At 37.4% G+C, this 27,955-nt stretch overlaps 1 protein-coding gene across 1 annotated transcript in view; it reads right to left on the reverse strand.

Annotated features, from left to right (window-relative positions):
• Positions 1-2,243: 2,243 nt before the first annotated feature.
• The window catches only part of SLC26A4 (solute carrier family 26 (anion exchanger), member 4), a 44,675-nt gene continuing 18,963 nt past the window's right edge, over positions 2,244-27,955 (reverse strand). The window contains exons 8-22 of the mRNA XM_008567367.1: positions 25,567-25,719; positions 25,379-25,461; positions 22,605-22,752; positions 21,595-21,708; positions 17,562-17,639; positions 17,350-17,445; positions 16,350-16,456; positions 13,992-14,061; positions 12,639-12,731; positions 11,693-11,788; positions 10,841-11,071; positions 8,765-8,819; positions 7,449-7,594; positions 4,938-5,021; positions 2,244-2,810 (exon numbers count right to left, since the gene is read on the reverse strand). Of these exons, the coding sequence (XP_008565589.1) occupies positions 2,787-2,810; positions 4,938-5,021; positions 7,449-7,594; positions 8,765-8,819; positions 10,841-11,071; positions 11,693-11,788; positions 12,639-12,731; positions 13,992-14,061; positions 16,350-16,456; positions 17,350-17,445; positions 17,562-17,639; positions 21,595-21,708; positions 22,605-22,752; positions 25,379-25,461; positions 25,567-25,719 (1,578 nt within the window). The 3' untranslated portion in view covers positions 2,244-2,786. The remainder of the gene's footprint in view (positions 2,811-4,937; positions 5,022-7,448; positions 7,595-8,764; positions 8,820-10,840; positions 11,072-11,692; positions 11,789-12,638; positions 12,732-13,991; positions 14,062-16,349; positions 16,457-17,349; positions 17,446-17,561; positions 17,640-21,594; positions 21,709-22,604; positions 22,753-25,378; positions 25,462-25,566; positions 25,720-27,955) is intronic.

Genomic DNA, 27,955 nt, shown 5'->3' on the forward strand with positions numbered 1-27,955 from the left:
AGTAACATTGTCTATTGTACTGATAAATATACAAAGAGAAATTACACACAGACAAATGGAAGTGGTACTATAAAGAATACATCAAAATGATGACTGATAAGAGTAATGGCAAACTTGGAATACAGAGATTTTGTTATATTTAAAGGTTTTGTTCAGAGAGGATACATCTGAGTAGTTTAGAAAGCAACTTTACATTTATTAAAAAATATGTGCAAATATTTCCAAATGTACATGATTTGCTTTTTTTCACTTGTTATTAAAATTCACATACAATATGGAATCTTATCCTAGGTAAAGAACATAACAAAAGACAGCTTTAATTTCAAGTAAAATTTCCATTGACAATACAGAATTCAAAATATGCTTACTATTCAAATGCATAGAAGAGACAGTATTCCTAGATTGTTTTGGGGAGACAAGTCAGACTATGGTCTTATATAGTCACAAATGGACCCAATATTTTACAAAACTCTAGCCTTATTGTAAAATGTGAATTTGGGCTGGCTGGTGAGCTCACTTGCAAGAGCATGGTGCTAATAACACCAAGGTCAAGAGTTCAGACACCCATACCAGCCAGCCACCAAGAAATAAAATAACTTTGGTATTTCCTTCAAAAAATGAGCAGTGCATATTTTCTCTATTGAGCAGAGGTATTAATCCATTTTCTGCAAGATTATTACATTCATTCTTTAGAGATATGATTTATAAGCAGGTATTTCTGTGAAAATGAGATAGCATCATGTAATCCCAATTATGCTGTGACCAGATTTATAACCAGAATTCAGAATCAACCAATTTGATATAATTACTGATCATATTCCTTCACAAGTAGACACATTGTTTCTGATTGTATTTATGAAGAAAAATGGAGATAAATCATTCTACCTATGGATAGTCAAACACATTTGAGAATTTCACACATCTGTGCCAAAGGGACATACAGTTCTCAATCAAGCAAAGCATTGTCAGTTGAGGACCTGCATATTTATTTTTCTCTAGAAATGAAGTATAAGTTCATTCACTCCGACATGAAATATATGAGAATAGTCCACAAGACCAAAGCATGTATTTTATATATAATACCTAGAAAATAGTTGTCACTCAGAAAAGATTAAGCAAAAATAAAAGATATAGAGCTGAGCAGTTAGCTCAGTTGGTTGAGCATGGCCCTGTAACACCACGGTCAAGGGTTCAGTTCCCCATAACAGCAGCCACCAAAAAACAGAAAAACAAACTAAAAAACCCCACAGACACAAAAATAAAAGACATAAAATTTTCTGGCTTAAAATGTTGATTTTTAAAAAACCTATATATTTTTAATATATATATTCCAAACCATTTTTTTTCTTTTGATGTTGAGTTCATTTAGAATGCTTCGTCTTTTTTTTTTCAGACAGAGCAGAGAAAGCATGACATCCTTCGTCTTTTAAGAACTCATTTTAAACAGATTACTACAGGCAATTTACTTTTAAGATTTTTTGAAAAGTAATCAGAATTCAGTTAAAGATTACTTACTTTACATACTGCTAAAATTTTAGAGAAAAATAGAAACTCACTTTACTTACCATGGTCTTATAAACATACCAAAATTGTTTTTTTGCTCAAAATAGCACAGCTTTTGTGTTAGATTTTAAATAGACCATACCTATATATACCTCCATGCAATGATCATTTCTATAGACTAAAATAAAGACTGCATTTGTAAGCTAGCAATAGTCTGTCATATATTTTGTTTGATCTTAATTGTGATCCACAATTATATCAAAAAATTATTTCTAAAAACCATGAGAATCTCCATATCACTTCACTTTTCTGCATCAATGTTTCTAAGATAGTTTAGCCCAGATCTGTAGCTTTTAAGTGAACCATTTCCAGGATCAATGAGATCCTGAGTTCTGGTTATATATCTGGTCATATATGACAATGCTTTATTATTAACCACTAACCAAACTTGCATTTTAAAAACTTCATCTTAGGGCCGGCCCGGTGGCGTACTGCTACAGTGTGCCGCTTGGGAGCGCGGTGGCGCTCCCGCCAAGGGTTCGGATCCCACATACAGACCGGTTCCCGCTCACTGGCTGAGCGAGGGGCGGGCGCAGCACCGAGGGTTGCGATCCCGTTGCTGGTCCCGGTCCGGTACGGGCGCGACACTGAGGGTTGCGGTCTGTTGCCGGACACGAAAAAAGACAAAAAAAGGAAAAAAAAAAACAAAAACAAAAAAACTTCATCTTATATACCAAAAGTCATTTTTGAAAGCTTTTATTGATAAATGCATTAGTAATTATATTTCAGCATTAACTGAATGTGACTGTAGACCGTGATCAATGCAGCTCATGGATATCAAAGTCAGTTAGAAACTGATTTTTCTTTATCATTAGTCATTCCTGACTCACCTACCCAAAGAGGCTGTTGGGTCAGCACTTACTCAACTGAACAGAAGAGGCATCCATGTGGACATTGTTGGCAAGTCTGTCACGGGGGATCAGCAGCATATGATAACATGGGCAGATCCTGTACATTGCTAAATCACCTAGATAATTCTCATCATCTTGCACATTTTAGAGGTCAGCTGTTTATTTTATAAATAAAGCCTAGAAACAATCTTAGTGCTTCTCTTTGAATGGCTAAGAGGGTAAAAAAGTCAAAGATCTAAAAAAATATAATAGAAGAATGAGTGTTTCAAGCCTGAAGAAATAGTCAATGCAGAAAACATTTGCATAGAATGACATTTGGTGAGTACATTTTGTTTTGCAGTCCTTGCCCATAGTGACCTCCTTAGCCTGCTTTCAGGAAGCAAGTCTACGCATAGCCTGTGGAAGCAAAGGAGAAACAAAGTGTTGATGCAACTGAATTCTCCTTAAGTCTACATTATCTTTTTTACAAATACATTTTTATAGTTTTGCTTGCTTACTTTTATTCATCTTAGGTACATATCATCACAATAGAAGTAAAGTGAAAACTTAATTTTTTACCTTATCATACTTGAATTGGATTCATTTAAAAGCAATAATTACTATTTATACAGCACTTACTATGTACAAGACACTGTTCTTGTTACTTTACATGCATCCTTTAATTTTTATAACTCTGTACTATTACTCTTTCTTTTTTACGTGTAGATATGAAAATGAAGGCAGGGTAAGTAATTTGCCCCAGGCTGCACAACTAGTAAGTAGCAAAATCAGGCCTACCCAATCCGTCTGGTTCTAAAGCCCATGCTCTTGAAACCACTGTGCTATACTGCTCCACCATCTTATAAAAATCCTGCCTGAATGATCCTTTTATGTGGTAATCAATAAATATCTTATAATGTGGCAGTTTCCTAAGTTCCAATTTTGATATATGAGTTTTTACTCAAACTAAGGTGCCCTATATCCACAGAGTTGTAAACTACTGAAGCTCGGGAAATACTGCTCTGTTCAGTGATGACTTTCCTGGGCTCACTAAGCTCGTGTGTTAAGATGTAGGGCCTGTGATTTTCACTCTACCAATATATTTTTCCATAAAAATCTCTGCCTGATTTTACCATATGGAGTTTAATGTTATTCTTTTCAACATTTTTATCAGGACCTGGAAAAAGGCAGAGAAGGCATGCTTGTCAGATTTGCATATGACAGGAGCAGGGTAGGGGGAGTAAATATGCTGGATGATAGATTTGAAATACAAAACTATGTCAGCAAACTGGAAGCAAAAGATGTAATTTAGCAGAAATATATGTAGTCCTGCATTAGGACCAAAAACTAATTACATAAATATAAATGGGGAATCCAGCTAGGCCATTGTTTGTGTGAAAATGCCCAAATCCTTAATTGATCCCTGGCTCAATAGAAGACAAGGTTTCAAAGTAACTATTACGAAAGCTAACACATTTTAAAGATGCCATAATAGAAATATCTTGACAAGATCAAAGTAGGTCATGGTCGCATAATCTCCATGCTGGCCTGACTACATTTTGGGTTTGGTGTCCCCATCTTGGCCAGAAAAGCATTGACAAACTGCTTGTCTATGAGGAACAATAGAAAGAAGGAAAGAGTCTTGCCTGGAGGAGAATCTGGTGGAGACATGAGAGCTATTCTCAAATATTTGAAGGGCTATTCAGTGGGAATATTTGTGTTGCTAAGGAAGGCAGTTCTCAGTACAGTAGGTGGTTATTACAGAAAGGCCAAATTCAGTTTTATAAGCACAGCTAACACTTAGAAACATCCAACCATGTAACAAACTCCCTTGATAAGTCACTAGTTGCCAACGTCTGTAAATAGGCAAAAGCTGAGTGAACATCAGTCAGGGATGGTATAGGAGGAATTTCTGCATGGATTACAATGTTGGATTACTTGATTTCTAAGAAATCTTTCAACTTTACAATTCTGTGATCTCCTTTTGTTGTTCCCATTTTCCTCAGTGGTGGAGCCACAAAGTTCACTCAGATTCTACAAGTGCAGCCAAGTTTGCTAAGCATAGTCTGATGCCAGAAGAGCATCTGAAATACACAGTCAGTCTTGGGTGGAGGGGGTGTCTCTTTTAAGCCACTATCAGATTAAGGAAGGTCATGAGGTTCTTGCTCCTCATGTACTGTTCCTAAAGCTTATGAAAGTCCTAGATTAGAAATTCCCTCTATAGACCCTTCCCCTATCCCGTGGCCTTACATCTCTGGAAGAGAAGTATGCAGAAGCTTAGGTATAAAATCAAGACCTGTATGTTGGCTGCTGCCAGTCGTGATCATCCCTATATGCCTTGGGCGAAAGGTCCCCAAGTACTTAATATCTTCAAGGGAGAATTTTTGTTTTACATTTTCCTTGTCTATGAAGCTATTCTTTTGGTATTTTTTGAAATTATTTTCCCTGAACAGTTCTTAATCAGGCATATTCCCTATTTGCATAAGTCTATTTATCCAAGATTTAGTCCAAATTATTTTCTTTGTAAGAAAATAATGACCATACCTCATCCTGGACATCAAGTTCGTCTTCAGTCAGCTCTTTTTCCATTAATTCAAGAGAATCTTTACAGTCTTGAATGCGGGTGATCTTGACAAAGGGAACACAGAGTATTTATTGGAAATATAATAGCATCAATCCACCTGTTACTCCACTGAAAATGATTTGAAGCTTTGTTGATGCTTCTCATCTATAATCTACATAATTCAGAATCCTCTTCAGCTTTCTCTTCCTTTCGTATTTCCCACCTTAGAATTTCCCCTATACCATTTTTTCACATTCACATGTGAACTGGTATGCTCTCCATTGTCTAAACTCCTTTTCAGCTCTCTTCCCCAACCTTTGAAGCATATGCCTCTTAACAAATCACCCCCTCTACCTACACAATTCAGCAGTCAACAGTGCTTCTCTTTCAACAGCTAAGCTAAGAGCACTTAGAACAGCATTGAGCATGCCGTGAATGCACAGTGAAGGGCTGTGACTAATGACAATAAACAGTCCCAAGTTGAATGGGATAGAAATTAATTTTATCAGAGATGGAAGCCAACATGTATGGACCAAGTTGGTTGTTCAGGAAATTTCTGCTTTTAAAGGCTACTGTATAGCTTAATCTTCTACACATAGGAAACGAACAATAATTTGGGCTTTGTCTTATGCATGAAGAAGGACATTTCCAAAGAAACTCCAAATGTACATTAAGGCTAAAGATGTTTTCACTTCACAAATAACCCAGTTCTCTTTGCTAGTGTATAAGTGGATTAGAGGGTTAAGTCCCGGTGCAAATTGTTATGATATAATGGGAAAGGTAGAAGCTATCTGTAACCAGAAGCTGGGACTGTCCTGGGATAGTCCTTGTGATGGTAAAATAAAGGGATACGCAGAGGGTCATATTACTGCATCCACAATATCCGTAATACACAAGCGACTTTCCCTGAAATTAAGGAAAGTACAACAGGTGAGTTTTATCATCATTTACCATACATCTACTTTGTGCTAGACCCTGAGGAGATGCAGAAGTATAAGATTCCTTGTCTCACAAGCCACGACTAATGCTCAATCTACTATCTAGTGAACTAGTAAGCATATAATACAGATAGTCAGTTATACTCAGCCTAATATTTATTCAGGGTCCAAAAAAAAAAATCTATCTCAGCCACTAACAATGCCTCTCTGATGGCAAACCAGATTGAGTCTAACCTAGTAGGTACACTCTTGGTTGGTGGTTTTTTGTGACATTCATATCCTAAGATCATTTATACCTAAGAATAGGTATAAACAAATAACAAAATAACTATTTTCATGTTGAGAAAGAACTTGATACCTTGGTTCTGTTTTACTTTTAACATCTGATCTTTTTTTAGATACTTTATATGATCCTGCTTTGTTGTTGTTACCTATGGGTTAGAGAATAAACTGGATAGAAAAATAGAAAAAGATTTCTTTATTTGTTTTTTGTTTTTTTCTAAAATATGACCAGCAAGGGGATCTTAACCCTTGACTTGGTGTTAACAGCACCACGCTCTCCCAAGTGAGCCACGGGCTGGCCCTGGATAGAAAAAGGTTTATGAATTTTCAAAGATGAGCACCTTGCATGTAGCTTTTTTTTGGATTTTTGGTTTTACTAATTTTTTCCTTTTTGATATTTAAGATCCACACCTTGATATTTAGGGCTAGTATTTTCCCCAGTAGCATTAAGCAGAAAAATCTCTCCACTAACAGTAGCTGAAAAGAAAAAATGTAATATTGTTTTTTAAATTAGCCTAACTTTGAGCATCAACTTCCAATCTATAATAAGGATCTACTTATCTGAATTTTAGAAAAAAAGGAAGGAATTTAAAATATAATATACTATATCACTGGAATAATTGTTGTTATTATAATATTTCGATAGATATTTGTTTTAATTTCCTGAACTCTCTTTGAGAGGGCCCATGAAAAAGGAGGTTATTGTAACAGGCCCACAAGTGGGCCCAGCCCAATAAACCAGACCAGACTGCTTACCTCTTCTGGGTATTTGACAGGAAATTTGACAAAATAAGACCTTTAGGAGATCAGGGTCTGTTTTATTTTTGTGGGGAAGAATTAACCCTAGGTTTATCTGATGGATCCTATTTAAAAACACTTATAATTCAAGGGTTTCCAGATTGCTGAGAATTTAAGTTGCATTTATGTACATAAATCACAGAAGATCTAAGATTCAGTGCTACATTCTAAACAGGCACTACAGCCAATGTCTACTTTTATTAGTATACTCACACACTGTAGAACTGTCATATACTAGGTACTACCAACTACTTTCTTACAAACTATCTTGTTCAGTCTTCACATCTACCCAGCAAGGCAAATTTTTTACTCCTATTTTACTGACGAGAAAACTGAGACTCCAAGAAGTTATGCAGATGGCCTAAAATCCAACAGCTGGGCTGAAGTTCAAACCTAGACTTGTACAATTTTTGCTATTTACAGAAATCATGATAGTTTAGGAAAGACACATATGTAGAAAAGTTAAATATTTACCGCTTCTAAAATGGAATCTTGACCCTTTTGGGATTTAACCTGGTTCTGTAGATAGAGTATAGCATCATGGACAGTCAAAAAGAGTATGTCCGTTCTAATGTTATCATCAAAGAAACCACATTGTTCCAGCTTTTCTATCACATGATCTTCAAAAGAAAGATGTTTAGTTAGTCTCTAAGAAAAGATATTTTGGTAGCATCAACCAATACTAAGTTTTTGCAGCTCCTTCTTTTAATTTTTTTTTCTTTTTTCTAAAATGTGACCCTGCTCTGTGACTGAATTTCTTTTCCAATAGCACACAGAATGATTATCCCATAACTGGATGTAGTAGGCAGCCTTGGTGCCTGACCATGTCCCTTTTGCCAGGCTGGTATACCCATCCTCCAGCTGCTGTGAACCTGGCTGCTAATGGCTCACAGCCATGCCCTTCTCTGGAGAATTTTCCTTGGCCAATGGGAGCTGTCTCACCTGAAGAGGCCTGGGAGGTTACACCCCAACATGTGGGTGGCCCACAGCCACTGACTAACTATATGGGTGTAAAAAGGTGGGTGCCCTTGCCTCCAGGAGGCATAACCCTATGCTGTACTTCCTGCAGTGGTGCCCTCAGGAATCTAAGGCTAGACTTCTGAAGCCATGTCTTTGAACAGCTTCTTCCCCTGCCCTATCCTGCTACCCTCACTCCTTCATAAATTTCTCCAGGGGTACTCTCTCAATAAATCATTTGTGCAAGAATCCCCATCTCAGGCTCTGCTTCCGGAGAACTCAGCTGAAGCACTAGCACTTTCCTACACACATACACTTATACACAGACACAGAGATTCACACCCTTGAGAATCGTCTTGTTCTAAGGGCTCTAAGTCATCTCCAGCTTTGCTTTCTCCATAATTTCCCCCATTGATCTTGCAACACTGTCAGGATATAAATTATATACATTACCAGTTCTGCAGTACAAATCAGAAGTAATATCTTTTTGGGCTCAAAAATGCCCTCAGAGTTATTGCTTAATGGGTAGGAGTTTCTGTTTGTGGTAATGAAAAATTTTGGAAATAGTGGGAAATAGATAGCAGAAAACAGATAGTGGCTGATGGTTGCACATTAATTAATTATATATTAATATAATTAATGTCAATGAATTAATTGTACACTTGAAAGTGACTAAATTGGCAAATTTTATGTTATACACCCTTTACCACAATTAAAAAATAGGGCTTTTTGATTAAAAAAAGGACTTCAGACATCATGTGCCCACATTACAAAGTAGGAGAAAAGGCTTAGGGGAAAGACTTATAGATTGATATGTACATATATGCTTTTACCTTGAAGTGATGCAAAGTACACATTTACATCAATTCTTTGGAATTCTTTGACAATCTAAAAAAAAAAGAAAACAATAACTTTACCTGCCCATAATTCATTAGTTTTCAATTACTTGCTCAGGAGAAACATCAACACTTTCATTCAGGACTTTGGGGAAAGTTTATTATTGGAAAACCATAGAAGTTTTCAACTGACAATGATGACCTGATTAAGGATGAAAAGACCATATCTCAAAAGATGGTAACGTTAACTACTCAATAGCACAACACTTTACAGCATGGAGATGCTCAAACAATACTTTTGGAAAGAAGGAAAGAAGGGATCACAAGAAGCTTCTGAAAGAAGGGCTTACAAGAGGCTTCCCTGTTGACTGGAGAAAAGAACATGAGTTTAGATCTTTGGGTAGAAGAGATATGGGTGTAGATATGACCATCAGATTCAGAATGTAAAAACTGACAAAAATCAAGGCCTCTATTTTGAATGTATCAATATCAGTATCCTGATTATGATTTTCTTTTATAAGATGTAACTATTGGGAGAAACTGAGTAAGGGGTACATAGGATCTCCCTAATATTCTTTACAACTACATGTGAATTTATAATTATCTCAAAATAAAAAGTTTGACTTTTAAAAATCACAACACAGACCTATGGGAAATAATAAAATAGAACTTGAAATTTATGGAGGAAAACAAATCAAGTCTTCTATTCAAGTATAAAGGTTAGAGTTTTCTTTATTTTTCATAATTGTCATTATAATATATGAAAGCAATAATTTTTAAGTGTGAGAGATATTCTGGCATTAAATATGTTATGACTCTCCCCAAAAGTAACTCATTAAACTCTTTGGCCAATATAGTCTATAACAGATCTGAGCCAATGCATCGACTGAAATTTGCAACAAAGAACAAGAGTATGTTCTCAAATTAGCTAATGACCAGATCTACTAAGAGAATGGGAACAGAACCTGTCAGCACATTCTCACACTCTTTTGCCAAGTATAATCACTTCTCTACCTTACCTACCTAGTACTCACACTCTGGAATCATTTCCTGCCCTTGCAAAGGTAGCCAAGAAGCCTAGCTAAGCTAAACATGAGCTAGGAGTCAGTTTCATATGATTACATCTGATTGTTGGTGCCTTGACCCTGCTTACTTTTCTACTCAACCCTCTTGATGCCTTCCCGAAGCTTTACCTAAACTTGACACTTCAGGTGACACTCTATTTAGTCTGCTTTGGAGCACTTAATATAGTTGTTATTTATAAGATCACTTAATGTTTGCCTTTCCCTCTATACTGCTTAGTCCCATGAGGATAAGGACTATGGCTACTTTATCACTACTCTCTTGTGCCTGGCAGAGTGCTTAGCATTTATTAGGCATTTCACATCTGTTTGTTGAAAAAATTAATGAACTTGAGCTTGCATAACTGGTTTCTGATATCATGAATATTTCTATCCTCCATGCTCAATTCTTTTTTGGGGGGTGGCAGTGGGAGACAACTGTGCTCAACTCTTGCTTTGTCTTCCTCAACGCCTGACCTGCTTCCTGCTCTAACCTCATAACAATGCCTGGCTTTTCCAGTCCTACCATGTACCTGGTGGTATTCCTTTTCTTGCTCTGTTCACATAACAAATACAAATATAATACTTAACACAAACCTTTGCCCATTTTTCCTTCTTTTTACATTCTATTTCCTATATATTCTGAGAAAAACAGAACATAAATGTTAATATTTGCTGAGGGATGTCTATATGTCAGATAGTCTTCCAAACTCCTTACATCTATTAACTTATTTAATCCTCATAACAACCCTATGAAGTAAGTACCATTATTACCCTCATATTACAGATAAAGAAGTTGAGGTACAGAGAGATTAAGCAACTTGTCATATTCACACTGTTAGTAAGTGGTGGAGCTAGGACTCATCCCAGGTAGTCTGGCTCTAGAGCATATGTTTTAAAATATTATACTCTATTGCAGAAGCATTCACCTAGAAAAATTACAGAGCCCATGCATTTGCCCTTTTGCAAGACTGGGCAATCCACATCTATAATTCAAAAAACCAGAACTCACCATTCGTAATGACCTCACTCCAACAACATCCAGGAAAGATATAGCTCCACAATCAAGCACAAAGCTGTGGATGGGCACTTTAGGAACATTCACTTTGACTGGAAGTTCAGAGTTCCAATCCACTTGAATCTCTATTTCCTTGGTTGGGATATCAAGTTCTTCTGGATCTTCGACATCTTCATCAAACTCAAAAGCATTATTTGATGAGCCAGCATCACTTATGATGCCATTCTAAATAAAGAAAACACTGCCAGCTTAATTGCCAATGATTTTAAATGTCTTTCAACCATTCATCTCAAATTATTTAAAAGTCTTACACGCACTGTTTCTTGGTAAACAAAACATCAAGGAGATGAACTCTTAAGGAACGAATTTTACCTCAGCCCAAACTGATGTTCTCTAGGAGGAAAAATGGAAGAACAAAGGAGCCAGGAAACTCCTGATTTCTGGAGGACTGTGGAACTTTTCCAAGAGATACATTGGCAGGAGAGTCTGAGTAAGAGTTAACAGCTCTAAAAGTTTATAAACTGACTGCCTTCTACTGTAATATTCTGGCATTGAATTGCATCTATTTTGTTTCTTTCAGTAAAAATAAGGTTTAAAAAATAATGCAGATGCTATTCATGATGAAAAAAATCATTCTGTTTATTTCCCGGGAGCTCTGCTTATTTTATTTTTTCCTTTTCATTCCCTCTTGCCTGCAAGAACAGCTCAGCTGTTCTCTGACATACATATGTCATCTGTTTATACACATCTGGGTACCAAAGAGGATAGATTTAATTTTAGACCATCTAACTGCTTTCAGCAGAGAAAGAAAAGAATTTAAGTAGGAAAATATAGATGTTGCCTCACCTTTGTTGCCCTTAATTGTCCTTTTTTGATGAGTTTCTGTATCTTCCTCAATGCTTTTAGCCTTTTATTATATACTCTAATGGCATCAAATCCAACCTTTGGGAATAAATATCAAGTTACTTAGAATGTCTGGTTCCTGATGCTCATTAATAGCAATTGCTATCTGGAAAGATTATGAGGTCTGATGGAGTCAGTCCCTCTCCACTACAGCCACCCTACCCCTACCCAGAGACTCAGAGAAGACAGTAACCTATCAAAGGCTTCAAGAGAGTAAAAGACAGAAAAGCAAAAAAAAAAAAAAGAAAAAAAAAACCTCTTTGGCTTTAAGTCTGTATTTTCCAAATTTCATAGACATCACAGAGTCCTTTTGTTGTTACAGAATCTATGAACATTCCTCTGAACCAGTTTGCCCTAGAACTCACTTGGGAAAACCTGATCTAGAGGCAAACTCCAAGTTTGAAGCACAGCATGGCATTCAAAACCAGAATTTCCTATATTCCTCTAGTGGTTTTTACTCTTTACTCTGACTGGTCAGTATCCCCACCCCGGTACATATTCCCACCTTCTACTCTCAGCTCACATAGTTCCCAAACACCTGACATAATTGCTTCTGCCAACTGTCACACAAAATCTGATTAGGCCAACTACATGGATGTCTCCCTTCTATTAATTCCTAACACTTACTACCTATACTACTTATTTGGAACTTGCTCAAATTCTTCCTGGAGACAACCCTACCATTTTTACCTGGCATAGTTATTGCTACCTGGGTTTTAATGTATGTGTTTTTTCTGTCCCCAAATAGATTGAGGGCAAGGATGCTATGTGATAATTCTTAATGCTCTACACAAAGGGAATACAGTATAGCGAGCCCAATAAGCACTTGTAGAATTAATGAAGTCCTAATGGAGATTAGAAACCAAATTTCTAGGGATAAAATACTTACTGTGGACTTGATACATTTTTTAAAACCATCAATGTTGCCATAAAAGAGAGGACTAGAAAATCTAAGAATCTTCACTCCTTCGGGTTCTTCAATCTGGCATTAAAAAAAAAATTGTCTAAGGTTAAGCAATTTCAGGCCTCAAGTATTCAATTAAATTTCTGGCTATTCAGCAAGGAGCCAGGTCACAATTGCTCAGAGGAGCTGGGCAGCAGCACTCAACTTTCCTTAAATAGACACCTCATCCCAGTTGGGAGGCAATAGGTAATCAAAACTCTTAGACCGCCACAATCTCATAGAAGGTCAAAGTTAGAAATAGCCTTAGAAAGTAATTATTTGACCCTCTGACTTTCAGATGAAGAAACTGAGATGTTGATGTGACTTGCCCCAAATTCATACCACTGACCCTCTTGATTTTGCTAAAACTCTTTAAAAGTAGCCAAAAAAAAAAAAAAGAGAGATAAAGAGAAAGAGAAAGGAAGGAAAGAAAAAAGAGAAAAAGGAAGGGAGGGGATGGGTAGGAGGAAGAAGGAAAAGGAAAGGAAAGAGATCAAGGGGATTTGCAGGAACTGAGGCCTATATGTCATCTGCTTGTTCTCAGCCTGAAAAAAAATTCTCTAAAATCATTTTTAGCTCTTGATGGCACTTGGCTCAACATAGCAGAAAGATTATGGAAATAAATTAAGTAGCAGTTACTGGACAATTCTAGGCTCACTGTCCAACTTCCTAAGGTTCACATTAATTTTTTTTTTTTTTTTTTGCTAAATTTGTGTTTTCTTAATTTAATTTCTCTGCTTTTTCATCTTTGTTTCCCATAGTGGTCACTAACCAATTTTATTTGCAGGTGACAGAAGCCCGTGAGTGGGATGTTTAATTTCTTTGTTTTTCACTTCCTGTATCAGATATTATTTCTTCCAATTCCAAGGATAAAGCAAAATGTCAAATAAGGTCTTGGTGACAGAGAACTTGAAAATCTCATATTAGAAATGAATGAAGAAAATCTTATAGGGATTTCAGGCAATTTCACAGAGGATAAGGATTACATAGCAGAGAAATAAAAACTTAATTGAATATCTGAAAATAATCTAATTGCCTATTATTCTTAAATCCTCAGACAATGGTTTTACATTAAAAGAGCATTCAACTACCATGGATAAAATTTATAAAAAGCCATGGATGTCAGAAGGTACATTGGGTCAAACGTTTTCACAACCCTCCAGTGGACTTATGGACTTTTCCAACAGAAGTCTCCCCTTTGGCTGCCTTGGACCTAAGATGATAAAAGAGAAATATGTGACTCCTGAAATTCCAGGCTAGTAAAACCAAGTCCAGCAAATGTCTCACAAAGGCACTTACATTTTTGTAATTCTTGATACTTTTGTAGATGTCTGTGTTAGGGATGCTTCCAAGGCTATTCCATGAAGGGCTAAAAGAAGAAAAATAAAGGTCAGGATTTCTTGGAACAGTCATATTTTGGAATAAAAAGTTAAAAAGAAAGAACAGCTACTAAAGAGCCCATCATTTTGGTGTTTTGGACTCTGTCTTTACTGCAGATGACATTTTCCCATAGTGAACTCTGAAATACACAGCTGGTGTTCATGTGGAATTGGGGAAGGAGGAGGAACTGTGATTCTCTTCTGATGGCTGAGAGAAATAATGAGCATCACACTTTCACGTACGTAACACTGTAGAACCAGCAAAGAGCTTTTACCATGACCCTGAAAGGTCAGCAGTATTTCCCTTATTTCTATTGGTGAGTACACCGAGGTTCAAAGAAGCCAGGAAAGGCCCAGAAATAAAGGGCAGCACAGCCTCTGTCTTTAACCCATGAGTCTTTGTTGCCTGGCACTTATTTATGACACGGCAACTCCTGATGAAGTATGGAGAGTCTGTGTGTGATCCCAGAGGCCTGGGAGGACCAGAAATAATAAGTCCTTCATATCAACCAGACTGCTGATTTCCTGTTTCTGATGAAATCAGATAAATTCCATGATTCTTCAAGTGTGAATAGGGACATATGCTCAATACAATTCCTGAAGAAAGAGTATCTGTTTGGGGTACTTTCAACATTATGCTCACTGGATCAGCATTATAATTACCAGAAATTAAATATTGTGGAGGATACTACTTTTTGTTGGCTAAAAGCCTTGTTACCAAATCAGCAGCTAAAATATGCCACCAATTTTTCCTTGGCTTGCTGTGTTGTTCTGATTTCTAACTTAAAGCTCATAAGCTAGTCACTCTCTACAAAACCTTTCTCTCCCAGCTACACCCACACAAGAAAAAACAGACACCGAAGTATATATAGCATGAGAGGCAGCATCTTCTCAGGACAGTTTCTGAGTTATTTCCTAGCAGCAAATTGGGTACTTTGGGAAGTTGGGAACTCTTTTAGGCCCCTGGGCAACCATTTAGGGTGCTTAGGCAGAAAATACAAGCCTTCTCGGTAGGCACCAACATGGCAAGTTAGAAAAGGAGGGCAAGAAGGATAACTGGTTAGTGGAAAAGGAGAGGGGAGCTTATGCTAAGCTGGTGACATCTATGTTGATGTTTCTCCAAGTTTCTTCTTCCTTCATGGCCCAAGCACAGGCAGAGAAGGTGCCAGAAGTCTGAGAAGATGACAGAAGCGTTGAGGAGGGAGAGAAACTCTGTTCCCCTGTAGGTCCAAGAGGGGACATAACTAAACCCTCTCAAGAGTCAAAACAAAACCAATGAAAAAAATCCACCTCCAGACTCTCACCTTCCTTCATGGGTTGTTTTCCATTGTTTAAATCGTATCCGCTGCTTTCACTCTGCATATGAACTAATTAAGCTTACTTCACATAATTGTGTGGCTTATTGGCTATGTGCCTTATTTGACAGATTTGAATGCATTTTGGCTATCATCAGCTGTTTTAAAGCTCTCCTATTCTGGGTTACATAACTTTTGAGCTACTAGCTTCAGAAGAAGAAAATGAACTATAGTGTACTTAGCAGCTGTCTTGTTCCAAGCCTTGGGCCCAGTGCCTCACATACTTCATCTCATTTAAAGAAGAAACTATAGGGCCAGCCCGGTGGCGCACTGCTACAGTGCGCCACTTGGGAGCGCGGCGGCGCTCCCGCCGAGGGTTCGAATCCCACATACAGACCAGTTCCCGCTCACTGGCTGAGCGAGGGGCGGGCGCGACACCGAGGGTTGTGATTCCGTTGCCGGTCCGGTCCGGTACGGGCGTGACACTGAGGGTTGTGATCCGTTGCCGGACACGAAAAAAGACAAACAGGAAAAAAAAAATAAAAAATAAAAAAATAATAAAGAAGAAACTATAAAGCAACCTCAGTCTTTGGCCAAACCATATACCTTTTTGTCTTACCATTACTAAAAGGACAGCACAGTAGTAGAGCATTGTGACTAAGCACATAGATTTTGGGGTGAGATACATCTGGGCTCGAATCTTAGCTCTGCCCCTTACTAGCCCTGTGATCTTAGAGAAGGTTCTTAGCTTTCTGAGCTTCAATTTTCTCATCTGTAGAATGAGAATAATCAAACCTATTCATAGGATTTTCTTGAAGATTAAATGTGATAGTCTGTGAAACACTGTGCTTAATTCACAGAAATACTCAATATATAGTAACTATTATGAAAGGAAGTGGTTTTGCTATATTTACCAAAAATGTATAAGAAAGATCAGAATGTGTTGTCCTGTTTATAGGAAATCTGGGTTGTATTTTACTCACAACTGAATTCTCAGGACCACAGTAAATAGTCCAAATACAAGGCCAACTAATAAACCAAGGTCCAGCCCCAGAATGATGGATGCTATGCATGTAAACACCCAGATAACCTAGGGAAAAAATGGAAATGAAAAGAATTATATTAATTCATTAGGTACCATCAGATGATAGACTACCTGTAAAAGTAAGATCGACTATCTGCAAATAAATCATAGCTTTTTAGAAATATTCTGACTTCGTTTCATATTTAATTGGAAGTAGCAATTGGCCTTCCCAATTAAGACAAACTGTCTCATTTATTTTTAAACTTTTGAATAGGTAATATATTCACATAGTTCAAAAGGGAATTAATATCAAAAAGGTATATAGTAAAAAATCTTGTTCACAGCCCTCTCCCCTCTCCCTCCATTCCCAACCTTGCTCCCTACTTGTATCCTCTTTTATTTCTGTGTGTGTGTGTGCATCTGTGTTTTCTCTAGCATTTCTATTCTGGTCTCTTTTTCACTTAATTTGTCTTGGAGGTCTTTCCATATCAATATATAGGGAGTTTTCTCATTCTTTTTATCTGTCTTGATTTAAATTAGCAGAACCCTAAAAGATTTAGCTCTTGGTTTTTACAATTCTTCAGAATATTGTGAATGTTAGAATTTAAAATAGCATGGATTTTTTTGTATTTTATTTTTGTCTTTGTTTTGTTTGTCCTTCTAAACTAGGGTTTTTATTTAAACAATTGTTTTTTGGCATTAGAAGTCCAAGGGTGTGTGGATGAGCCTCATAGTGGATTCTTCCTGAAAATGGATCTTCCCAGAGATATAGAATCTTCACAAAATGCAGCTCACATGGAAAACTTCATGGCTTTGGTTTAGCCACACAATTCTAATTTCTGCTCTGAGGTTCCCAAAGTGCAAGTAAGACATAGGAAACAGGGATACATGGAGATATGGCAGGAAGCATATAAGAACCAAATCTTATTTCAGAGAAAAATGGGTGGTGGGTGACTTACAGCATCAATCTTATCCTGCCTCCACAGACGAGGAACGTCGCACACCTGCATAAACATCCCTTTCAGGTTGGCGATTACAACAGCTGCCAAGACCGACTGCCCAGAGAGAAAGGGAAAGCTGTGTTATTCAGGGGAATGGTTTTCCATGTGGTGATTTTTAAATCTCTTGTTTTTAAATAACAATTAAATGGATAATCTCCTGTTATTTATACCTTCTGCAAAGGTTCCAGAAGCTTCCCTAGGGCAACAATGGCGATCATCACAATCGCAGCTGAGATGATGCCAGCAATCTGAAAAAAACACACCTCCCATTAAGAGGGTTCGCGCTCCTCTCTTGTGTCTTCCAGCTCGCTAGATACATGAGTGTTTCAGAAAGCCTGTTCACGGGCACGCTAATGCTTCCCCACCTCCCCACTTCTGCTCAATACTGTTGAAAGAAATGAGGACTATTTGCTAAAAATCTATGAAACTGATCAAAAGTGGAAAACATGCATGCTATGGCAGAGAAATTAAAGGAACTGTGGAAACTGAGTCTGCTGCTAAAGTAAAGCCAGTTTGACTTGGATTTCGTTTGGATATATGAAGGTACTTCGAAAAGTTCATGAAAAGACTCATATTATCTTTTAATTCTATTTTTCCATGAGTTTTTTTTTTTTTTTTTTTTTTTTTTTTTTTTGGTTGGCTGGCCAGTACAGGGATCGAACCCTGGACCTCCATGTTATCAGCACCACATTCTAACCAAACTGAGCTAACCAGCCAGCCTCTACAAACTTTTTGAAGAATGCTTGTATTACATACTTATACTTTTGGTGTCAATTCAGGAAGCCAACCTTTTAATTTTTTGCCATGCCAGGAAACATGAACCTCCTCCCTTCCCCAACAACAGAGATCATTGTCATATTCTTGGGAAATAAATTCTCTTGGCATGTATCTGATTCTTGAAGCAGCAGCCATAATAGCAACAACTCTGATAACACTTTTTACTTGTAGCACATGGTTCCCACAAAAATCGCAGAGAAAATAAATTTATCCATCCAATTGCAAATTCAAAATGCCCCACTAGCTCCTGCTTCCTCTGGCAGTTCCATAGAGGCATGCTCAGACCTTTGCCCCAAGGCAGCCTGAAACAGTGGCTGCGGAGTGACCGGCACTAGCAGGGATAAAAGGAAGCTTCAGAAACTTTACCTTCGCTGGCAAAAAAAAAGCTCTCCTAAGATCCGTAAGTAGTTAGGAGAGGAGCTGAGGGGGTAGGGACTATTCTCTGGTTTGATTAGATGACCAATGAATTCTCTGTTGAGATAGCTGGGGCATAGCCAAGGTGAAGACTAGAAGCTCTGAAACAAAGGAGAAAAGGAGACAGAACCAGAAGCAAAGGAATCAGAGAAGAAGCAACAGGGAAGATTATGCTGAGCATAAGCACTGCTTAGTGCAAGATGTCTTAGTTAAAGGAGACAGACACAGCAAATATAAATAGATAATTAAAAACTTAGTTAGAAAACATTCACTCCACCTGGCAAATTGACATTTATGTTCAGATTATAGTTGGGTTCGCCCGAGGTATTATTATGTTATGTTAGTACTAAGATGCTTACTTAGTATGCCTAGCTCCTTCTTCTGTGGGTTCTTCCTAGCACCATACCTCCAGGTTCCCAGTACCTTGGTGAGTTTTCCCCTCTCCTGTGTAAGCAGATAAAATCCTTCTTCCCTTCCTTCTTCCTGTCCTCCCATGCAATTACTTAATCAATATTTACTGAACTATTGCATCTCACTGTGGATATCAGGAGGGCTCTGTGAATTGATGAGAGACATGGAGATTTGGGGGCAGGGACCACAGCCAGCTGCCTAACTCATGCCAGGAGAGTAGCCAGCGACTCTCCAAGTGTATGTAATGTCTCCACTTATGGGGACCAAGGCTAATTTTGGTCACTATGTTAAAATCAGTGAGAGATCAAATACTTGTACTTACTTTATAAGGCTGTTTTGTGGGAAATTCTGTAGACTTTATATTTGTGAGCAGATTCAATGACTAGAAAATTAGTTATTTTATTAAGTGAGAGGTTAATCAGAGCTAGAGAGTAGTTTGTAATCAGAATTACTTTTTCATGAGCCAGTAGGAGTCAGATAGGGGTGAGAGTAAGAATACGTTGCAGTGTTTGGCTCTTCTATTATCTGAATATGTGCTAAAAACAGTTAATGTCAATGAACACTCAATCTTACATTCATTCATTCATTCGGCAAATATTGGCTAAATGCTTTTTTTTTTTTGCAGCTGGCTGGTAGGGATCTGAACCCATGGCGTGGGTGTTATAAGGCTGTGCTCTAAACAACTGAGCTAACCATCCAGCTGCCAGGCTGAGTGCTTCTTATGTGCCAGGCACAACATATATACATGTATCATAGATTCTAATGAGCATTTACAAGTACATGCTAGGACTTTACATTTTCTTATTTAATCCTCATAACATCCTAGGAGATGGATACAATTATTATTCCCATTTTATAGATGCTGAAACTGAGGTTCCAACATGAGAAGCCACACAAGAGAAGACCTGCTAATTTATTTGGTCACAAGTCCCTGGATTTCAGTCCAGGCACTTAGACTTTTAACCCCAAAACTTAGCATACATTTCAGTGATTAAATATCAAGCTATTTTTGCACTCGTTTCATTCTTCAATGCTGAAATCCTGGCATCCTTGATTCCTAAGTATAATACACACCAGTGTGTGCCAAGGGATATTACCTTACCAGGGCACCATTATCCCCTGAACCCTTTGCCAAGGAGGTCACTTTACATGGGCATTCTTACTGGGGCAGCCAACCCGTGCCTCATTTGAGCCTGGAGGTAACAGGAGGAGAACAGACATCAACATTTCAGGATTTGTCTGCACTCACTTAAGACCATGTACTCTGCAGAGCTTGTCAAGTTCCATCTCAGATGAAAGCAGCAGAAACTCCCACTGCTGACAGTTGTGGCCTGAAATGGGCACAACTTTGGAAATTAGCTCTGACCTCTTACCCTTGACCACAGATCTGTGGTTATGCCTCCTGGTACGGGCTATATTATTTTACCTGCTCCCTCAGAGCTAGAAATGTTTGTAAAAATAAAAGTTTTTAAAGAAAATTTCTGAAAATTAAAATTAAATTTTTGTTCAAAAGGAGTCAAGAAATTGGAGAAGGACAATTCTTCTTGATCTGTCACAAAGATCCATTATAAATAGGAAAGGAACATCACATGCACCAAGGACAACTAAAGCTCTCCCTAGGCAAGCCACTGGTGGAGTCAGTTTTCTCAGTTATTCTTTTTCATACTTATTTGTAAGTGTCTCTGCCTTATTAAAACCTGTTTGAAGTCTCTCTGTGTGTTTTACACTATTTAGTTTGGGTTTGTTGTTCTCCTTCAAAGTCTCAACGTACTTTTTACTCCTAAATAATAGTTCTATGTTGAGAGAATAAAACCCTCGAGGAATAACAGAAACATAATTCCTGAGTCTGTCCCTTGTCCTCATCCAGTGGGCTTGGCATATCTCACTCCGTGTCCGGCTGGAAACGGTGTCCTTTGAGAACTGCTTCTAAGCTTTCTGAGCAATTGAAGGAGGGATTATCCAGAGATTAACTGGGATGCTGGTTTTTTGGTCACCTTATAAAGGCAACAACTGAAAATCACATTTAAAAGGCAAGATTAAACCCACATGCAGAAATTCAGGAACCAAAATCTTACTCAGGAAGAAATGCCAAAATGTTACAACAAAAATATTCTTGGCTAGCAAACTGTTGTTCTGTGGGACCAAAGGCCTCTGGAGGAAGTTCCTGATCCTCGTAAAGGAAATGTGAATAGAGTTTTTCACTTTCCTCAAAATATAACTCACAAAGCCATGAAGTGCTTTTACTAATTCCTCTCTATCCCCAGGTAAGAAATTGATAAAAATCAGTATTCTTCATTACTGATTCCTTGTCAGTTGTTATTGTCCCTGGAAAAGCAGGTATGTGTAGCTGTCTGCCAAGTGAGCACTGACACAAAGAGATTTGAAAATTGCTGTATCAGAAAACCATAACAGTTTTTAAGAGGTTTTGGTGAGGGGATAGATCAAGGAGATAAATAGGCCCAAATCTAATCAGATCAGGAAGCACAAGTCCTTCTTCTAAAAGGCTAATTGTCCGGCTCAGTTCTTGTGCAAGCCATTCTGAACCGCCCCTTCCCTGACTTGCTCTCTGCGACAGATATTACCAACCTGTTAATTCCATACCTGTGTCTTTCCCCCAGTGCTCTCCTGGACAGCGGTGCGAGACAGGGCAGTGGTGGCCACAAAACAGGAGAAGAATCCTGAGAAGATGTTGCTGATCCCAAAGGCAATGAATTCCTAAGGGAGAGACTGGATGACAGTGATGCTACACATAAAATCTTTGCAAGACTTCGCCAAATGTTAAGGAAGTAGAATAAGAAAGCAAACTCCCAAACCCACCCTGCCTGGTGGTCCAATTTAATTCTTACTATTAAAGGTACTTGGGGGCCTTGTAAGACATCAGAAGTTTGGATTTCATAGAACCTAACAGAGGACTCACTGCTCTCAATCATTTTCAAGGTTGATGAGAAATAGAAACTGACTTTTTCACTGCCTGGTGAGTGGCATATTTGCAGCCATCATAAAAAGAGAAAAATATTTGCTATGAATAATATTATAACTAGCAGAGCTATTATTCTGCTTGATTACTAATCACTTAACTGCTGTAATTGCTATGCTGTGTTTTCAGAAACATACAGATAAAAAACTTGCAGATTTGCAGGCAGTATAAAATCAACTCACCTGGCAACTTATCATATGCCTACAAAAATTTTCCTGTATATATTAGTTGCACAGAGAATCACCTCAATTTAAAGTGGTCACAACTATTATTAATGGTGTTTGGTGCACTGTTTTGTCATCCTATAGCTGCCATCTAAAAAAATTACCGGAGATACTGAGTTACATGAAGAATTCTTATTCTGACCTAATATGTTAATTTTGACTGTTGTTTATGACCTGAGTTAGTTCTTTTAAAGTTAGGGTTACTTCAACTTATTTCTTAAAAAGCAAAGTAATGCAGCATGCGTATTTCAAAATAATTTCTAATGAGCAAGCACAAGAAGGAAACCAAGCCAATAAGGACTAGTGGAAGAAACCAACCCCTTCTTTAGCTGACACCAAAATCTTGCCCATTTATGTTTTTTTCTTGTTTTCAGCCCTTTAAAACCAGTTCAGCAAAGGAGTGACCATACCTGATTACCATCGATGTTGTAATCATACTTGGTGGCGTATACTTTTCCTACAGACACTGCAATAGCATAAGCCACCACAGCAATGGAAAATGATGCCGTCAGCATTTCAGAAAACAAGCTCACCGGTGGGACAGCAGGAGGCAGAAACCTAGTGAGTTTCAAATGAAAATGCTGTGAAGACTTGAAAAAAATTCTTTCCCCATCTCACCAAATGCTATATGCACTCAGCCACATGTTAGACATCAAAGTACTTGATCCAAGAGAACAAAGAGCACATGAGGTGCATAAAGGAGGGTAGCATGGAGTCAGTTTTTGGCAGTCCAGTGAGACATTGTTATTGAGGACCAAGCGATTCTCACATATGGTTCTGACCCTCAATAGGCTAAAAGGAAGGTGCCAACAGCAGCCTTGCTGGAGGGCTGAAGTGGGGAGGAGATCAAAAGGTGGAGTATCACAATCTCTCTGTTTCTCTCCTTTTTATTATATTCACCTGGGCCACTTTAACACTCCTGTTCTCTCCAAGCCACCCTTTCCTTTTCAGGTTTGTTAATATCATTAGCATTGTTTCTGTGCTACCAAGTGAGATCAGGTAACAAAGGCCTTTCTTGTGGCTTGTTTATAATGACACAGGCTTTGGTTATTTGTCACATCAACAAATAGGAGTATTTTCTGTGGAAAAACCCCACAAAAACAAATAGAAGTATGTTCTGAGAGCCTACTGTGAGGTAGGTGCTGTGCAAGGGAGACAGAGCTGAACAACATAATTGGGACCACTGCCCTCGTGGAGGAGCGTATAATTCTTGGGGAAGGGCAGGTAAAATATGTCCATCCTCAGATGAGTGGATACGGAAAATGTTGTATCTCTACACAATGGAATACTACTCTGCTATAAAAAAGAATGAAATACTGCCATTTGCAATGACATGGATGGACCTAGAGAGAATTATATTAAATGAAACAAGTCAGGCACAGAAAGAGAAATATCACATGTTCTCACTTATTTGTGGGAGCTAAAAATTAATAAATAAATACACAAATAACCTGTGGGGGGAGGGAAGAAGACACAACAATTACAATTCCTTGAAGTTGATACGACAAGCGAACAGAAAGGACATTGTTGGGAGGGAGGGGGGAGAGGGAGGAGGGAGGGAGGTTTCAGTAATGGGCTACAATAATCAACCACATTGTATATTGACAAAATAAAAAAATAAAAATAAAAAAAATAAAGTTAGATAATCAAGCTAACCAGGTGGTCTGTCAGATGATTCAACTTGAGTAAACCCAATGGCAAGAAGCTAGAGATCCATTCTCAGGAGGAAAGCAGCCATGAAACCTCTGTAGAGGGCCAGGAAGAATAACTTAGGGCAACAAAATGAGTTCCCCAAGACAATTAATGGAAGATGGATTTATGGGACAGAGCAGCTGTGTGGACCACCTACACCTTGTTACATATTAGGAAGCCTGACGAAAGGGATCTATAAAACATATTTTTATGTATTTGTTTATAGCTACTCAAATACTCTCATTGTTAGGGTGAAAACTCCATAACTAACGAAGCCATATTGCATATTTTATCATTAAATTCCTCCCAGCGTTAGAATTCAGTATCAAAATGTTAATCCTCTAATCTAGAGTTTCCCAAATTTACCTGATCATAAGAATAATTTGAGGCACTTTTGAAAATTATTAATTCCCAGAACCTTCCATTGGAAAGCCTGATTCAAAAGGTTTGGTGTAGGAAGCAGGAATCTGTTAAAAAGGGTCTCGTGATTCTTACAAAAAGGTAAATTTGGGAAACACTGAATGGATAATATGTAAATTAAGTCCCATGTAACTAGTTGTCATTTTTTCAAATATGTTTAGAAGAAATCATAAGACTAATCAAATGGGAAGGCAGCAGTTTCCTGTGGAATAAGACTGCGATAAGCTCGCCTGAGGAGCTTCTATTAAGAGCATGGAAAAACAAAGACTGGTACAAGGTCCTCAACTAGTATTAAGGTGGGTGGAAATAGTACTTACTGATTAACTGCAAGTCTAGTCATAAATGCTGTAAGTTAATGTTACAAATATAATAAATATCTGGGATTCCTTTTTAACCCCATATAATAAAATTATAGTGTGGGACACTTTGTCCACTCTGTGCATTTTATGAGAGATCTCATTGGTGTTTCACAACAAACTTGAGTTCAGGCTTCAGCTGCTGTCATTGCCCTTGTCTTATAGGAGAACCTCCCCAGCCATAAAACTAGATAGTGACAGATATATGAAGGTCATTGGTCTTTTTCTCTAATAATTCATCAAAATACCAAACATATATAAAACTCCCCTTGAAAATAATGCACTTCGTTTATAGGTACAAATGATATCATTATTATCTAAGACTGAGTAAACTAAATGGTAGAGAATTAAGGCCAGTTGTCTCTGATTCCTTAAAGCAGATTGTTCACATGCAATAAATGTTATTAATCATGATTGCCATTATACATATGAGTTTAAATCAGAAGTTCAGCATTAACTGTACATGTCTTGCCTCATTTTAAGAAAATGAAGAAAAAGAGCAGATGGGGGCTGCTTTTAAATAAATGGCTTGAATTTTATTTACACACTTACTGCTTGTCTGATGGTTTACACAAATGCATGTTTCTTTCAGATCACACATAAATACAACTGTTGAAGGAACACCAGTGAAATGAAGCTTATAATAAAAGGTTTCATTTAAACAGAAAGTACTGACTTAATATATTAGTATTGTCTAAGAGCAATGCCATACTCACCCTCTTGGGATGGATTTAACAATGCCAGCATTGTAATTTTTTTCCAAGTTGGCTCCATATGAAATGGCAGTAGCAATTATTGTCTAAAATAAAACAAAAGATGTTTAAAAAAACCTCCACTGGTTTTAATAATCCTTTGCTTGTCAATCTAATTAATGCTGAATTTTCTAAGTAAATATTCTACTTACCACAATTACTTCTATAGGAATAGGGATTGGGATTTTGTGTTTAAATCGGTCATTTAATTCCTTAACTGTCATGCAGACGATAATGGTGAGTAATCCAGCAATGAAATCAGCAAGATTGGTATTACCAATATTTTTTAAAACATCAATCAGGGTCTGTAAAATAATAATAATAATAATAATAATAATAATAATAATAATAATAATAATAATAATAATAATAATAATAATAATAATAATAATAATAATAATAATAATAATAATAATAATAATAATAATAATAATAATAATAATAATAATAATAATAATAATAATAATAATAATAATAATAATAATAATAATAATAATAATAATAATAATAATAATAATAATAATAATAATAATAATAATAATAATAATAATAATAATAATAATAATAATAATAATAATAATAATAATAATAATAATAATAATAATAATAATAATAATAATAATAATAATAATAATAATAATAATAATAATAATAATAATAATAATAATAATAATAATAATAATAATAATAATAATAATAATAATAATAATAATAATAATAATAATAATAATAATAATAATAATAATAATAATTTTATATACTTCCTGCTACATGTGCACATACAATTCTCACACAAAGCTTCCCACATGAAAAAAATCATACCATAATCAAACAGCACTTAAAAGTTTCATGTAAAATCATAAAAATGTGTTGATTAATACAGAGACTATTAAGTACATGCAGCCAGGGCCAGCCTGTGGCTCACTCGGGAGAGTGTGGTGCTGATAGCACAAAGGCCATGGGTTCGGATCCCTATATAGGGATGGCTGGTTGGCTCACTTGGGAGAGCGTGGTGCTGACAACACCAAGTCAGGGGTTAAGATCCCCTTACCGGTCATCTTTAAAATAAAAAAATAAGTACACGCAGCCTCTGTAATATATATAGACACCAAGTTGTTAATGATAGTTTACTTGGAGAGGTAAAACTCTGGGTGATCTCTTCTCTACATTCTTATTTTTGCTTCTCTGTATATTTCCTTTTTTTTTTTTTTTTTTGGCAGCTGGCCAGTACAAAGATTGAACTCTGGACCCTGGTGTTATTGTCTCTGTATTTTTTATAATAAAATTGAAGATTGTTTAAAAGAAAAAAAAATCATTACATACTCTTTCATTTGCAGAAAAGCTTCAAAAGTTTATATCTTAAAGTGTTTTTGTTTTTTCTTTTTGTCTTTTTTCATGTCCGGCAACGGATCGCAACCCTCAGTGTCGCGCCCGTACCGGACCAGGACCGGCAATGGGATCACAACCCTCGGTGCTGCACCCGCACCTCGCTCAGCCAGTGAGCAGGAACCGGTCTGTATGTGGGATCCGAACCCTCGACGGGAGCGCCGCTGCGCTCCCAAGCGGCGCACTGTAGCAGTGCACCACCGGGCCGGCCCCTTAAAGTGGTTTTTGATTGCTAACAAGTGGCCTAATTTTCACATTGATAGGGTATTGAGATTAAAAGCTAACAAACCAGAAACTCCCAGTTGTTTTTTGGGTATCAATTAGCCAGTATTTTAGGTAAAGCTCTACCCAATACCTAAATGTTATAGGTAATAACAAAATATTCTTAAAATACTTCATATGTAGATACAGGTGGTGATCCATTCTTTATGGCAAAGAAAAGCTATTGAATTGATATAGGCCAAGTATAAATTTTTGGAAGTTAATTTTGTGCTTAGTTTATTTATTTATTTATTTATTTTAAAAAGATGATCAGTAAGGGGATCTTAACCCTTGACTTGGTGCTGTCAGCACCATGCTCTCCCAAGTGAGCTAACTGGCCATCCCTATATAGGGATCTGAACCGTGGTCTTGATGTTATCAGCACCACACTCTCCCATGTGAGCCACGGGCCAGCCATTGTGCTTAGTTTAAACTTGAACTAAGCTAACAAATAAAAGTAACTCTTTCCAAGTGGGCAGTCAAACCAGCTCAAGAAAAACTTGTTTTGTTTTGTAAATAAGAGATTTCTGGGAATCAAGGGTGTTCATCAAGGAAATTAGCAAGGGAGAATCCCAGGGAAGAACACTAATATCTTTGTTCTATTAACTGCAGTCATGTGGAAGAAATGACTTAAGAAGGTATTCACGGCCGGCCCGGTGGCGCACTGCATAAGTGCGCCGCTTGGGAAGCGCGGCGGCGCTCCCGCCCGAGGGTTCGGATCCCACATACAGACCGGTTCTCGCTCACTGGCTGAGCGAGGCGCGGGAGCAACACCGAGGGTTGCGGTCCCGTTGCCGGTCCCTGGTCCGGTACGGGGGCAACACTGAGGGTTGCGATCCGTTGCCGGACACGGAAAAAGACAAAAAAAAAAAAAAAAAAAAAAAAAAAAAAAAA

This window comes from Galeopterus variegatus, unplaced genomic scaffold, assembly GCF_000696425.1.
Source record: "Galeopterus variegatus unplaced genomic scaffold, G_variegatus-3.0.2 Scaffold313, whole genome shotgun sequence".
In the NCBI taxonomy this organism is placed as follows: Eukaryota; Metazoa; Chordata; class Mammalia; order Dermoptera; family Cynocephalidae; genus Galeopterus; species Galeopterus variegatus.